This window comes from Trachemys scripta, chromosome 2 (genome assembly GCF_013100865.1).
Source record: "Trachemys scripta elegans isolate TJP31775 chromosome 2, CAS_Tse_1.0, whole genome shotgun sequence".
In the NCBI taxonomy this organism is placed as follows: domain Eukaryota; kingdom Metazoa; phylum Chordata; order Testudines; family Emydidae; genus Trachemys; species Trachemys scripta.
In genome coordinates, this window is record NC_048299.1 from 151,126,322 (window position 1) to 151,138,407 (window position 12,086).

General features: G+C 51.6%; 2 protein-coding genes across 7 annotated transcripts in view; one reads left to right on the forward strand and one right to left on the reverse strand.

Annotated features, from left to right (window-relative positions):
- The window catches only part of BIN3 (bridging integrator 3), a 59,694-nt gene extending 57,549 nt beyond the window's left edge, over positions 1 to 2,145 (forward strand). The window contains exon 9 of the mRNA XM_034761873.1: positions 1,074 to 2,145. Coding sequence (XP_034617764.1) covers positions 1,074 to 1,220 — 147 coding nt within the window. The 3' untranslated portion in view covers positions 1,221 to 2,145. The remainder of the gene's footprint in view (positions 1 to 1,073) is intronic.
- On the reverse strand, positions 1,509 to 10,419 carry CCAR2 (cell cycle and apoptosis regulator 2). Of its 6 annotated transcripts, none has more exons than XM_034761871.1 (21): positions 10,289 to 10,419; positions 9,815 to 9,930; positions 8,507 to 8,598; positions 7,734 to 7,825; positions 7,056 to 7,170; positions 6,624 to 6,750; positions 6,137 to 6,233; positions 5,895 to 6,011; positions 5,543 to 5,777; positions 5,345 to 5,458; positions 5,095 to 5,258; positions 4,250 to 4,433; positions 3,940 to 4,164; positions 3,647 to 3,847; positions 3,388 to 3,565; positions 3,227 to 3,306; positions 2,989 to 3,135; positions 2,791 to 2,899; positions 2,506 to 2,703; positions 2,211 to 2,416; positions 1,509 to 2,066 (listed from the first exon to the last, which is right to left on the reverse strand). In XM_034761871.1, exons 2-21 carry the CDS (start codon positions 9,879 to 9,881, stop codon positions 2,016 to 2,018), a joined length of 2,799 nt encoding a protein of 932 aa, XP_034617762.1. In that variant the 5' UTR covers positions 9,882 to 9,930; positions 10,289 to 10,419; the 3' UTR covers positions 1,509 to 2,015. The 6 variants fall into 6 exon arrangements, with proteins under 6 accessions (XP_034617762.1, XP_034617761.1, XP_034617760.1 ...); XM_034761870.1 differs by having other exon boundaries at positions 2,989 to 3,138; XM_034761869.1 differs by having other exon boundaries at positions 3,227 to 3,565.
- Positions 10,420 to 12,086: the final 1,667 nt, after the last annotated feature.

The following is a 12,086-nucleotide window of genomic DNA, read 5'->3' on the forward strand; positions in this document are numbered from 1 at the left end:
AACAATTTTCTGACCCCACTAGTCCACCTCTGCTGGGGCTTTGACCCTTCTTGGGAGCTGGGTGGGGAGGAGGAAAGAGGGCTTTTCCATCCACATTTGGAGGCTTTTGATAGGGTTACTTGGCCCTTCCATAGCACCCTCCATCTCAAAGCACTTCAGACACATGCAGGAGGTGAGCAGTGTTTCCCCATTTTGCAGATTGGTAATCTGACTTGCAACTTAATGAGTCAGTGCTAAGGCAGGAATCCTGACTCACAGCTGTGACCACTGAACTGCAGTGTCCCCATTAGGAGGGGGGGGGGGGGGCATTATTTTCCTGACCCTGTTTCCCTCTGCTCAAAGGTATGTGAATGGTAATGGGCTGCTCTGCTGCCCCCAGCCAGCCTATTCATTAATCTGTAGAGCTCCATGATTCTCTCACTCTGCCAGGGTCCTGGTTGTTGTGTGGTCCCTTTAAATGCTAGGAAGCCTGGTGCAGCATGCACCAGGCTTCTTTCCTGTCTTGCTGCAGAATTCCCATCGCATTAACTAGGCCTGTGTGCAAGTTGCCAACATTGCTATTTTTCATAAAAGGATCAGAGCGCCCTCTAGTGCTCATGCCTGTCCTTTGAGGAAGGAGATACCGTAGAAGTGCAGCTTCTTATCACTAGAGCCCCCCACCAGGCCCAGGCTTCTGTGCTAGTCTAGGAAGACACTAGTTGCACAGTGCTTCCTGGCACTCTTCATTAATGGGGCATCACTTGGATCCTCTAGTTGGTGGAGTGTGATGGATGGTCACAGCTACAGCAGTGAGTGAGTTGGTGGCACAATGTAAGGATATCACTGGGAGCAGAGCTCAGCCCACCCCCCAAACCTCTCCAGAGGCAGGGGACCAGCTCCCCTCCTTCCTGCCCAAACAAACAGGTTCTTCAGCATGCTGGGGAGAGTCCATCTCCATGGTGACAGTGTGTGTATCTGACTTCAGGTGGTGAGATCAGTCTGAGTGGAGACACCGCTCCTGTGGCTGGGCTGAGACCACCTGGAACAGGACAGTAAAGCATGGGGGAAGATTCACTTTTCCCTTCTCTCCCCAGGTTGTGTACTACACTGAAATGCACAAGATCTTCGGAGACCTGACAGAGCAGATTGATGAGCCAGGCCTCACAGATGAGCAGAGGGAGAAAGAGAATGAAGCCAAGCTGAGTGAGCTGCGGGCCCTGTCCATTGTGGCTGACGACTGACCTCCCCACCCATGCTGGGGGAGCCTTCTCAAGGGCTGCTGACAACTGACAAGAACAGGGTGGAAATCTCCTGCCTGACTCTAGGTTTTAACCTGTACACAGCTGCCTGCTGCTCTCCAGCTTTGAACTCCTTATAAGACAAGGTACAACTTTTGATGGGTGGTGGGGAAAGAGTAATAGCTGCACAAGAGAAAGAGGGAAACCATTATCAAACTACTCTTGCTACCTCATGCAATGGGCCGGCCTAAAGATGCCCCGTTTTAACTGCAAACAACAATGTACACACGGTTTTCCTGTAGCACACAACTATTTATTAAAAAAAAAAAATTATACAAAGTCATCTCAGTGGGAAAACAAGAGACAAAAATAGCCACAGACAAGTGAAGAAGAGAGATTTTTTTAAACCTTTCCCATTAAATACAAGTTGTTACCACATTTGTTGTCTAAAGCACCACAAAGTGCAGATGGCAGACCTTCATCTTAAGACCCTTGTGTGTTTATTGTAAAGGGGAGGCATGGGCAGTAGCGCTCACAGCCATCACTTACCAGCCAATTAGCAAAGGCCTTTTTTTTTGACAACCTTGGCTGTCACTGGCACACACTAGGCTGTGAAAACACTGTCCTGTTCCCCCATAATGGGAATCCAGCTCAAGTCTCCCTCAGGCAGTGAAAGGGTTCTTAGTTCCTCAGCATCTATGCCCCTCACTCACTGACCTTGCCATTTAGTCTACGCTCATGACAGGGCACAGACTCTGCTCTCTCCTGGCACGCTATAGCTTCAGGGATCCACAGGTGTCAGTTGCTAGATGATGGTTCTTCCTCCTTCTTCTCTAAGCAGTTATTAGTCTGGAAGAGAGAAGGACGGCAGGCATAAGCCAGCAGGCCCTGCCCATTCGCTTCAGAAAGGCATGCCCGCCCGCCCGCCCCCCAAAAAAATCAAATGCAAGAGGAGACAAATCAAATGCAAGAGGAGACAGGATAGATTGATACCTTCTCAATGATCTTCTGGATTTCCAGCTGCAGTGGAACAAGGCGCTTTTTGTTCTCCTGCAGCAGCCTTTGGAAGTGGGATTTCTGCCTCTCTGCCGATTTCACCTGCTCCTCCATATCAGCTAGCTGCTTCTGTACAGCCTGCAGCTCAGTGGTCAGCACCTTGTTTGATGACTCTGTCGCTGAGTAACGGATCTGGGCTTCCTCTGTGGGCAGAGAACACATTCAGCCCCCCCATGACTCCCTGGTGGGCCCGCACATACTCTGTCACCACCCCAGCAGTGCACTGGCTCACCCAGCTTGACCTCCAGAGTGTGGATTTTGCTCTCCAGGTACAGGCGGCTACTCTCAGTCTGCTCTGCCTTCTCCAGCAGCTTCCCCACATTGAGGACAGTCCCATTGTGGGAGATCAGGTCCCCATGCTCCACCACTGCCTTGGGCTGAGTAGAAACCTCAGCCACAGAGTTTGAGGCAGGCAGCAAAGAGAGGTTTCCTGAAACAAGAGCAACCAACCTAGTGGTGACTTTAGCCTCTGGGCACCTGTTGCCATGGCCCACGTGTCCAATAACTAACTACTTACCCAAGAGCCCTTCCTCAGGGACATGGTCAGCACTGTCCTGGCGGTTGTAGTGCAGGCTCCGGTACTGGCACACGTACTGAGTCACTACTCTGTTCACAAGCTGCTTCACCTGTCAACAAATCAGCACACACCACTCACTAGCACAGTAACTTTCACAATGGAGTGCCCCCTGAGGGTCAGCCACAAGCTGGTGCTCACCTGCTCTTTGCAAAGATGTAACCCCAGTGTCATGAGGATCTTCTCCAGGTCTCTTCTGTGCAGGTAGCCACAGAAATTCAAATCGAAGTAGATAAAGGCCAGGAGAGCATCCAGGGGCAGCACAGCACTTGGGTCCAGCTCCTTGGGCTGCTAAGAAACAAACCATTGGTTCAGGGCAGCCCTATTTCCCCCCACCCTCCTTAAGACTAGTCAGTCCGGGTTGCGGTGGCTTACTGACCAGGTCCTGGAGCGATGAGAACTCCATCTCTGACTGGTTGGAAGCAATGGATCTCACCTCTGCATCATCTAACTTGACACCTGCAGGGGACACAAACAAGGCAAGTTTTCTGCACAGCCCAACTAGATGCACGTGCCACCCACGCTGTGCGCCAGACCTACCAAAGTCCTCCTCCTCATCGTCTCGCAGCAGCAAGAGGTCATCCTCCAGGCTCAGCATGCACAGCTCATCAGTTGAGTCTTTAGGCTCCACTTTACTGGCCTTCTCATCCTCTTTGGCCACCTTGGGACCCTCACTGCATGCTGGCTTCTGCTCTGCCCCTTCCTCCTCCTGATGGGTCTGTGAACAGGCAGGAGAAAGTCAGAAGTGCTCTGTAGTCTCAGCTGAGACCCTGGGGAAAGGAGTGTAGCAGGGACACACCTGCACAGGCTCCTGCTCACTGGTTGCCTCCTCCTGGGCCTCTTCCTTCTGCACTTTCTCATGCTCAGCTGGCTTCTCTGACTCCAGGTTCTTTGCCTCTGATGGCTCTTCCTTCGCTGGCAGAGCCAGCAGCGCCTTGTAAAGCTTGTAGCCAAAATCTCGCTGCAGCATCTCCTGGAAAAGCTCTGCCACCACCGCCACCTTGGGGAGGGAGATGGGCAGAGAGAATTGTAAGTGCAGCACCCCAAGCAACTCTAGGTGCCATCATGCACGGCAGCTCCCTTGGAGCCTACCTCAAATGAAAGCTTTTCCCTCCGTCTCCTGTACTCCAGCAGGGTGCAGAGCGAGATGTTGGAGCAGCTCGGCTGCCCACCCTGCATTGCTGGTTTGGGGTGGGCGATGATGGCAGGTTCCAGGGGGGGAGTTGGAGCTGGCTCAGCAGCAGCATTAGTGGCATCCACGTCCTGTGCACTGGCCTCCATTTCCTGGTCTGGGGCCGCATCTGGGATCTCCACGTCCTGTTTAAAAGCATTACAGAGCGATCTTTACAAAAGTGAGTGATAAGACCTTTTTGCTCTTGGCTTTATGACAGCCCAGTCTCACCATCTCTGGTTTCTCCTCCGGTGAGGGGGGTGGCAGAGGGGCCTTCTCTGCTTTCTGCTGGCACAGAGCCTCCCACTCCTCCAGAGGCGGCATGCAGCTCCAGACATCTGGCAGGAAGATCACCACTGTCTCCCTCTGTGATGGGTCTCCCTGACGCAGATATCTAAACTCAGCAAAACGGAACCTGGAGCATATGGGGGGGGGGAGGAGAGGGAGAGAGGGTCAGGGAATAAAACCTGTCACTGCTAGATCACTCTGAAGACAGCAACAGACCATGACTCCCACCCAAACCAAGTCTCTTGCACTTGCTGTTCGGTCCACCCCGCCAATGCTAAAGACAGAGAACCTCCATCTTCCCTTAGCTGTTACTAACCAACCAAGTCACATGTGAGACCAGGTTTAAGCAAAATAAAAATCAGTTGCCACGGTTACCCACTGCAGAAATTCTATATATAGCCATAATGTAATCAGCCAAACCAATGCACCCAAAGTCCCAGCCCATATCTACATGGATCTGAACAGGCCATTTTTATAGCTCAAAGATATCTCATCATGGAATAGGGATTAATTGGGGACCCAATCCTATTAATGTTGTTTTAGTTAACTAAAACTAGTCTGGTGATGTTCTCCTCCTAATACAGCATGGCAAGACAATGATTAACCTGTTGAACTGGAGACATTTATGAAGTCATTGATTACCTTTGGTATATGAAATAACAATGCACTTTTAATGTAGAAAACCATGATTAAATCAAATCCACCCTGCTGGATAATGCTATATTTTGGTCTTCTCATCTCTCAAGACAATTAATATACCTATTGTTATGGGGGAGGGTAATACTCACCACTTAGTGCACGCGCTCAGGTCCAGGCCAGTCTGGGCCTTGGTGCAGCGAATGGCTGTGCGAACCAGAACCATGGGATCAGAGTCTGGCTCAAGGCCATCCAGAGAAGGCGACCACTCCCCTCCAATCAGCACAGCTTCATCCTCTTTCCTCCCCAGCAGGAACTAGGGAAGAAGAAGTTGTGAAGCCCAATAATCCTCTGTAAAGGGGGGAATTCCTGCTCCTCCCTACAGATTAACAGCAGCCTCACCTTTATTTGCTTTGTGGGGTGCTCTGGACTCTCCTTCTGTTCACTAGGCTCTTCAATATATAACAAGCAATGGCGATACAACTCCTCTAGGCCTGGGGAAGACAGCAGCATCACCTGTGGGGACAGCAACACGGTCAGACTGGCACAGATACCCCATAAATCCAGGCACATGGGACCCCATTGCCCTGACTCCCTCACCTTGGCACTGAATGCAGGATCTGTGTCCTCCAGCACATCCTCCTGGGTGGCATCCTCCTCGGTCTCGGGCACCTCCTCCGCAGGGTCAGCCACCAGGATGCGGCTGGGGTGCCTCAGGGTCAGTGGCTGGGTGAGCGGGAATGTGTCCAGCCAGCACAGGCGGACCTCATAGAACTCCCGGGGCAACTGGATGCTGCAGTAGCGTCTCAGGATTTCCATGGCGTCGCAGAAGGGGCTGGAGCCAGGCAGAGAGAAACTAGGGCTAGCAGCAGACACACAGAGCCAGGCGCAGCCCCTCAAACAGTGGAATCACAGCTGGCCGGGTGTCCCTGTTAGTGCTCCGGGCTCTCACCTGTCCACAGCATAGCGTGCAAAGTAGACCCGGTACTGTGGCGGATCATGGCGTGGCTTTTTCACTCCCCACGGTTCGCCGCCTTTCTGTTTCCGCTTCTTCGAATCAAAGTCGTCCCTGTAACCAGCACAGTGTGCACAGGAATCACGGACTGAAACCTTGATGTAGCTACCTCAAGGGTGGGGGAACACAATCATCAGATATCCAGGAGCTTTTAGGGACACACTTTCCACAGTCCTTACCATCTGCCTGAGTCCTGCCTGCCCTTTGGGCCCCGACCAGGGTATCTCCCAAGGTGGCCCAGGTGAAGCGAAGGGGATGACTGGAAGAGGCTCATTGCTAGGGAAACAAATACACAGTCTTATTTCTAAGCCACTCCAAAAATCTAATCCCTGTCTGGACTAACTAAGGCTTGTTATTACTACATTGGCTTCTCCCGCCCTCGCTCCAGGGGGTGCCATCCCAGGGCTCCCACAACCCATGTCTGGAGGCAACAGCCTACGTCAAGAAGAGGCTGGTGCACATAAATTTTCCTCTGGCCTCATGAGGATGGGGCTTCTTACCCAGTGCTACCAGGACCAATTGCCAACAGGATGGGAAGGGTGTCATTGCTAAGAGGCAATACCAAAATGTCCACAGGACCCTTGCCACTAAGACAGGTGGATCATCCCAGCAATCCCTGTAGCTCCAGTGCTCTAAGTCTCCCCCGCATTAGCTGTCAGTACTCACGTTTCTGGGGAAACAGAGGAGGGATCCGGTGAGGCTGGAACAGCAGCTGAGGTTGGGCTCCCAGGATGCCTTGTTTCTGTCCTAAGGATGCCACATGCAGGAGAGGGGTGGGGGCCTTCAGGAGGGGCTATAGAATGAAAGGCATGCAATATTCAGGCCAAGAACTTGTTCCCCACAGGCCTAGAGCCTCCCAGCTTGCAGCAGCAGCTGCCTCAAGATGAAGCACTGCACCCCAACCCCTGCAGGGTTGGAGAAAGGGGAACAGCAGGGCATAGGCTCACAGGGATCAGCCTCACCCATTGCTAAGGCTGGGATGGGATGCAGCAACTGCTGCTGCCAGATCTAGGCAAATGTGAGCGATGTTCTCTGAGCATGGAAAGAGCCTCCTTCAACCCCACACATGGAGAGAACTATAAGGGCTTTAAGTGATACCTGATTGGACAATGTCTGGACTTTCATGGCATTCCAGGGCACCGATTGGCTTGGATTGTAGACAGCTTTCACCAGCACTTTCTCACCTATCTGTGGTAACCGGCCCTTCACAACACTGTCACAAAACACAGAGCAACAAGGCACTGCCGTTATCATTTCACATCAGAGCCCAGGTGTCCTGACTTTAGTCCCCCTCTGCTCTTCAAGGCTCTTGAGATGAGGAAACATACTGATGGCCTCGGGGGCTAGAAGCCAGCACCTTCTTTTGGAAACGCCCTCTTTGCAGCATTGGGACAACACCCAGAAGGAAGCAGCACAAAGGACCAATGAACACAGGTACAGATTTGCATAAGAGGGAAGCTGCTATAAATTTGAGGTGTCTTGCAGAGGACCCCGGGTCTCGTCTTGTCAACATCGGAGCATCGATCCGGATCCGCAGAAGCCCAGCTCCACCCCTCCCCCATCTAACTCACCTGGCCAGTGCAGTTAAGGAGAGCAACTAATTGGTAACAACAACAAGACGGAGTGTGCTTGTATGTGTATGTATATAGGTATGTGAGTGTAATATATATTGTATGCATATGATACAGTGTTAATTAATACATGTATTACTAATAAATGTGGCGTTTTGCCTTATTCCCCCTGAAAAGATCCTGTGCAGTACAACACTTGCCTTACCTCAATTGGAAGAAGACCTCTTCATCCACCACCCCAAAGTAATCATGCAGGCTGGTGACAATGCCAGTAAAGACTCGCTGCTTCTCACCCACCTGCAAGGCAAAGGACCAGCGGGTTCACGTCATCATCCCAGCAGGGCAAAGTGGGGACTCACACATCAGCACCAGGCAAAACACACAATTGCTGCCATTACGCTCAGTCACCACCTGTGCGCACATCCTACCACACACTGCAGTCAACAGACAATACGTATTCATACAGACAGTCGTGCTTACATTCCATGCACAAATCACTTTACTCTCTCACACACACAGCCAGTATCAGTTCTGGGCAGCCCCTACTATCCCCAGGACTGAGGAACACTGTAGTCAAGTGCTCTGTCACCACCATCTAGCCCCCTAAGCCTAAAGCTCATCTGAACCCTGAAACCCTCCAACTAACAGAAAGGGAGTTTGAAGGCCAGCAGGGCACTAATCCATGAGGCCCTGCTCTCTCTCTCATGAATGCGCAGCACACAAGTCTTTCCAACCCAGTCTGAGCTGGCCACATACAGACCCCTTTGGATTTCACTTTCATTTGGTGCATTATGTACAATCAGAGACTGTGGAGACTCTAAAGGGAAATTCCTGCAGCCACATGTACTTGGAGGGTTAGGAATACGTTGGCATGGAGACAAAAACTCTAGGTTGGTCTCTCCAGGAAGTGAGAGACCTTGATGAAACACCAGCTTCCTGAAGCAACTGGGGCTGAGGGAAGGATTGTCCCCAACATACCTGCAGGTGCCGTGCATTCTGGATAAGATCTGCTGAGACAGGAGGGTTTAACAGGCCAGGTGGAGGTCCCAATAAGGAGGTTGGGTGTGTCCCTAGAATGGAAGAGGGGGGGGGGGGGAAAGCTCTTTGTTTTTGACCTTCTAAGGGGATGTAGACAGTTCCATGCCCAGCAGGAAAGAGACACCTTGTGGAATCAACTCAAAAGTAGCTCCAATCTGAGCTATTCAGTACCAACCGGTCCAGCCCATATTACAGGGGGGCAAGCAGGAGAGACATGGACCTGTAATTAGCAGTCCAATTTTCCAGATGCCTAACAGCCAGAGAACCAGATTGACTCACTGGAGCTACCAGAGTTTTCCAGAAGCAATGCCCTGGGAAACTCCTACCCTTAGCATACCAAACTGTGGGGAGTTGGGAGGGAAGATGCTGCCTCTATCCAGCATGCATCTCCTAACTGGGAACCACTGCATCTTTAACAACCGGTGAACCCTTTCACTAAAATGTCGTCTCACTTAGAAATATAAAATTTGTTTTTATGACATGCTTATCACACACTATTTATCATGACAATATTTTTATTGCATTATGAAAATGGGAACACGCTTCCAAGATCTCACTTTCGTAGCTTGTATCACTTAGGAGCCTTGTTTATAACAAGATTATTCAATGTTTCATCAAGACGTATCAGATGTGAAACAGCATGAAGGTATTTAAAAAAACAACTCAAAGAGTTCCTCCTACACAACCATTCGGGTTGTGAGAAGTCCAGGCAAAGAGCGCACGTTACAACAAAGCTTAAACTTGTTCTTCATAATAGTTTTAAAAACAATACAATGCCTATTTAATTTTTAAAACAGCAAAAAAGAAAAAAATATCCACCTCCCTTTCATTTATTATAAGGCAATTCCAAGGAAGTGGGTATTCACCCACGAAAGCTCATGCTCCAGTACGTCTGTTAGTCTATAAGGTGCTACAGGACTCTTTGCTGCTTATAAGGAGTCTTGAAGTTTAAATCTCCTGAATGTGATAGATATGTTTGCTTTGATCTGCTTAGCTCTTGGAAGTCCAGGGGCTCTGGGCTGTGAGACAACCTTATTATCCATAAATAAAATGTGGATAATTCTTAAGTGAGTCAGTGGCAGCACCTAGGATTAGAACGCAGGAGGCCTGGCTCTCACTCTGATTAAATACTTGACTCCAGGTTCCCCAGGAAAAGTGAGGGAAGCCTCATCACTTAGGCCATTTACAATTAGGTCGGGCTACTACTTAAGTCTGCAGAAAACATCCCCAGGTGTCGGGCTAGCTGACCTGAGAACGGCCTCGCTCCCTGCAGGTTGCCAGCTCGCAGAGGCTTCTGACGCTTGAACTGGGCCATTTCGGGTGCTCGGGTTGTTCGTCTTCTCTAGGCGGTAGCTTCGCCTTGCCTAGGAGAGCGAGAGAGACAAAGGCTGCATCACAAATCTGCCCCCCTTGCCAAGAGCAGGGCGCGCCCAGACTCCCAGCGGAGCTCCTGAAACCGGCTCCCCCCGAGCACCACCCCCGGCTCCCCGCGGCCGGGCCCGTTCCCTGAGCCAGGGCGCAAGAGGCGGAACAGAGACCACCCCGGGGAGCGTTGGGGCCGGGCACTGCCCCCAGCCCGGGGGGAGCGGAGGCGCAGTACCGGGGCGGGGATGGACACTGCTCCCCTCACCCTCCAGATTAGGGGGGAGACGCCGCCACCCCCCTCACACCCCGCGTAGCTGCGACGGGGGAAAAGCACCCGAGACCGGAACCGGAACCCACCTGCGGACGGAGGCGGAGCAGGTCCGGGACATACAGGACCCGCGACACCTGGGACAAAGGGACCCGGAAACGCTTCACCGGAAGCCCGCTTTCGCCCGCCCCGGCCCAACGAGAAGGGACCGAGAACCGCTGCACCACCGGAAGTGTTGCTGCCCGGAGCGGCAAACGGAGGCACTAACCGGAAGTAGCATAATCCCTTAACGGAAGAGTGACTGTCCTGACCGGAAGTGTGGCAGGGAGGTCAGGGGATGCAGCCCGCTCTCCCTTCCCCCCCCCCATAGCATGCTTTGGGGGCGTGGGGGAGTTGCCTGAACCTGGGCACAGGGGTAACAGCGTGTGATGTGACATCATACTATCCCAGTGACATCACAGTTATGCATCACTTTGTGAGATGACATCCTGGTGCTACCCCATTGACACTGGAAGGACAGCCCTCCCCCCTGCAGGCAATACTGCCCCCTGCACCACCCTCCCACACCATCAGGTGCACACGGAGACACCCCTCCTCTCCAAACCCCACCCAAGTGTGCATCACCCAACACATCCCCCTCCCCGTAGCTGCCTTACTCAGCCCCCCCGCCCCCAGCATCCACAGTAGCCAGGGCCGGATTAACTTTTTGTGAGCCTGGCCCCAAACTAGGGCAACCAGACAGCAAGTGTGAAAAATCAGGACGGAGTTGGGAGGTAATAGAAGCTTATATAAGAAAAAGACCCCAAAATCAGGACTGTCCCTATAAAATCAGGACATCTGGTCACCCTACCCCAAACATATTTGTAGATCCCCCTAGGGAATGAAGAGGATGGGAGCAAGAGCACAGCAGGCAGGGTGGATTTGATTTAATTCATTATTTAAATCACTAGTTAGGAAGACTCAATTTAGTCATGGGTTTCTACATCAAAGTCCATTCTTGGTGGTTGTTATAACCTTAAAACCTATTCTTCACAACTCAGAGATAGATTTAGGTTTTGTTTTTAGAAAATAAACACTATACATTTTTAAACAGCGATTTATTTTGAAAACTTTTCAGATGAGTTTTACAGCTATATCAGAAAATGAATGATTGTTTGGTTATTTCATTTACCAAAGATAATTGAAGCAGATATTTATGAAGTCATTGGGAGGTGAACTATCTCCAATTCAACAGGTTAATCATTAATATTTGGAGGATTTTCTGCCAGGCTGTATTAGGAGGAGAACATCACCAGACAGACAGACATTTAAATTGTTTTATTTAACTAAAATAATAACATTAAGTATTCTGGATTTTTTCCCTTCAACAGTAGGGTTACCATATTTTAGTTTTAAAAAAGGACGACACTCCACAGGGCCCCGGCCCCGCCCCAATTCCGCCCCTTCCCCGCCCCCAGCCATGCCTCGCCCCAACTCTGCCCCCTCCCCTGAATCAAATGTTCGCGGGAAGCCTGAAACAGGGAGGCAGCAGGTAAGCTGGGGCTGGGGTGGGGACAGGGGCAGGGTGTGGTGCGGCATGGCCCAGTCCAGCCCCCCTGGCCAAGCGGCTCCCTTCGGCAGCCAGCCGGCCCAGGCCAAGAGGCTCTGGCCCCGGCGTCTCCCACCCGGCTCAGCTTGGCTTGGGCCCTGGGGCACCGGCCCCCGGCCGAGCACTCCCAGCCCCCCACCCCATCCCGGCCCCCAGCTGAGCACCCCCGGGCCCTTCCTCCCTATTTTCCTGGACATGTCTGGCTTTTGGGGATTTCCTCCCGGACGGGGATTTGAGGCCCAAAAAGCCGGACATGTCCGGGAAAATCTGGACGTATGGTAACCCTATTCAACAGCAAA

What these genes read in the sequence shown, in the direction of transcription:
- CCAR2 (XM_034761866.1), bottom strand. Translation starts at nt 9,881, where the DNA reads ATGGCCCAGTTCAAGCGTCAGAAGCCTCTGCGAGCTGGCAACCTGCAG. An exon ending in ACCCCACAAAGCAAATAAAG is followed by an intron (nt 5,259 to 5,344) that starts GTGAGGCTGCTG and finishes CTTCTTCCCTAG; the next exon opens with TTCCTGCTGGGGAGGAAAGA. An exon ending in TACATCTTTGCAAAGAGCAG is followed by an intron (nt 2,900 to 2,988) that starts GTGAGCACCAGC and finishes ATTTGTTGACAG; the next exon opens with GTGAAGCAGCTTGTGAACAG.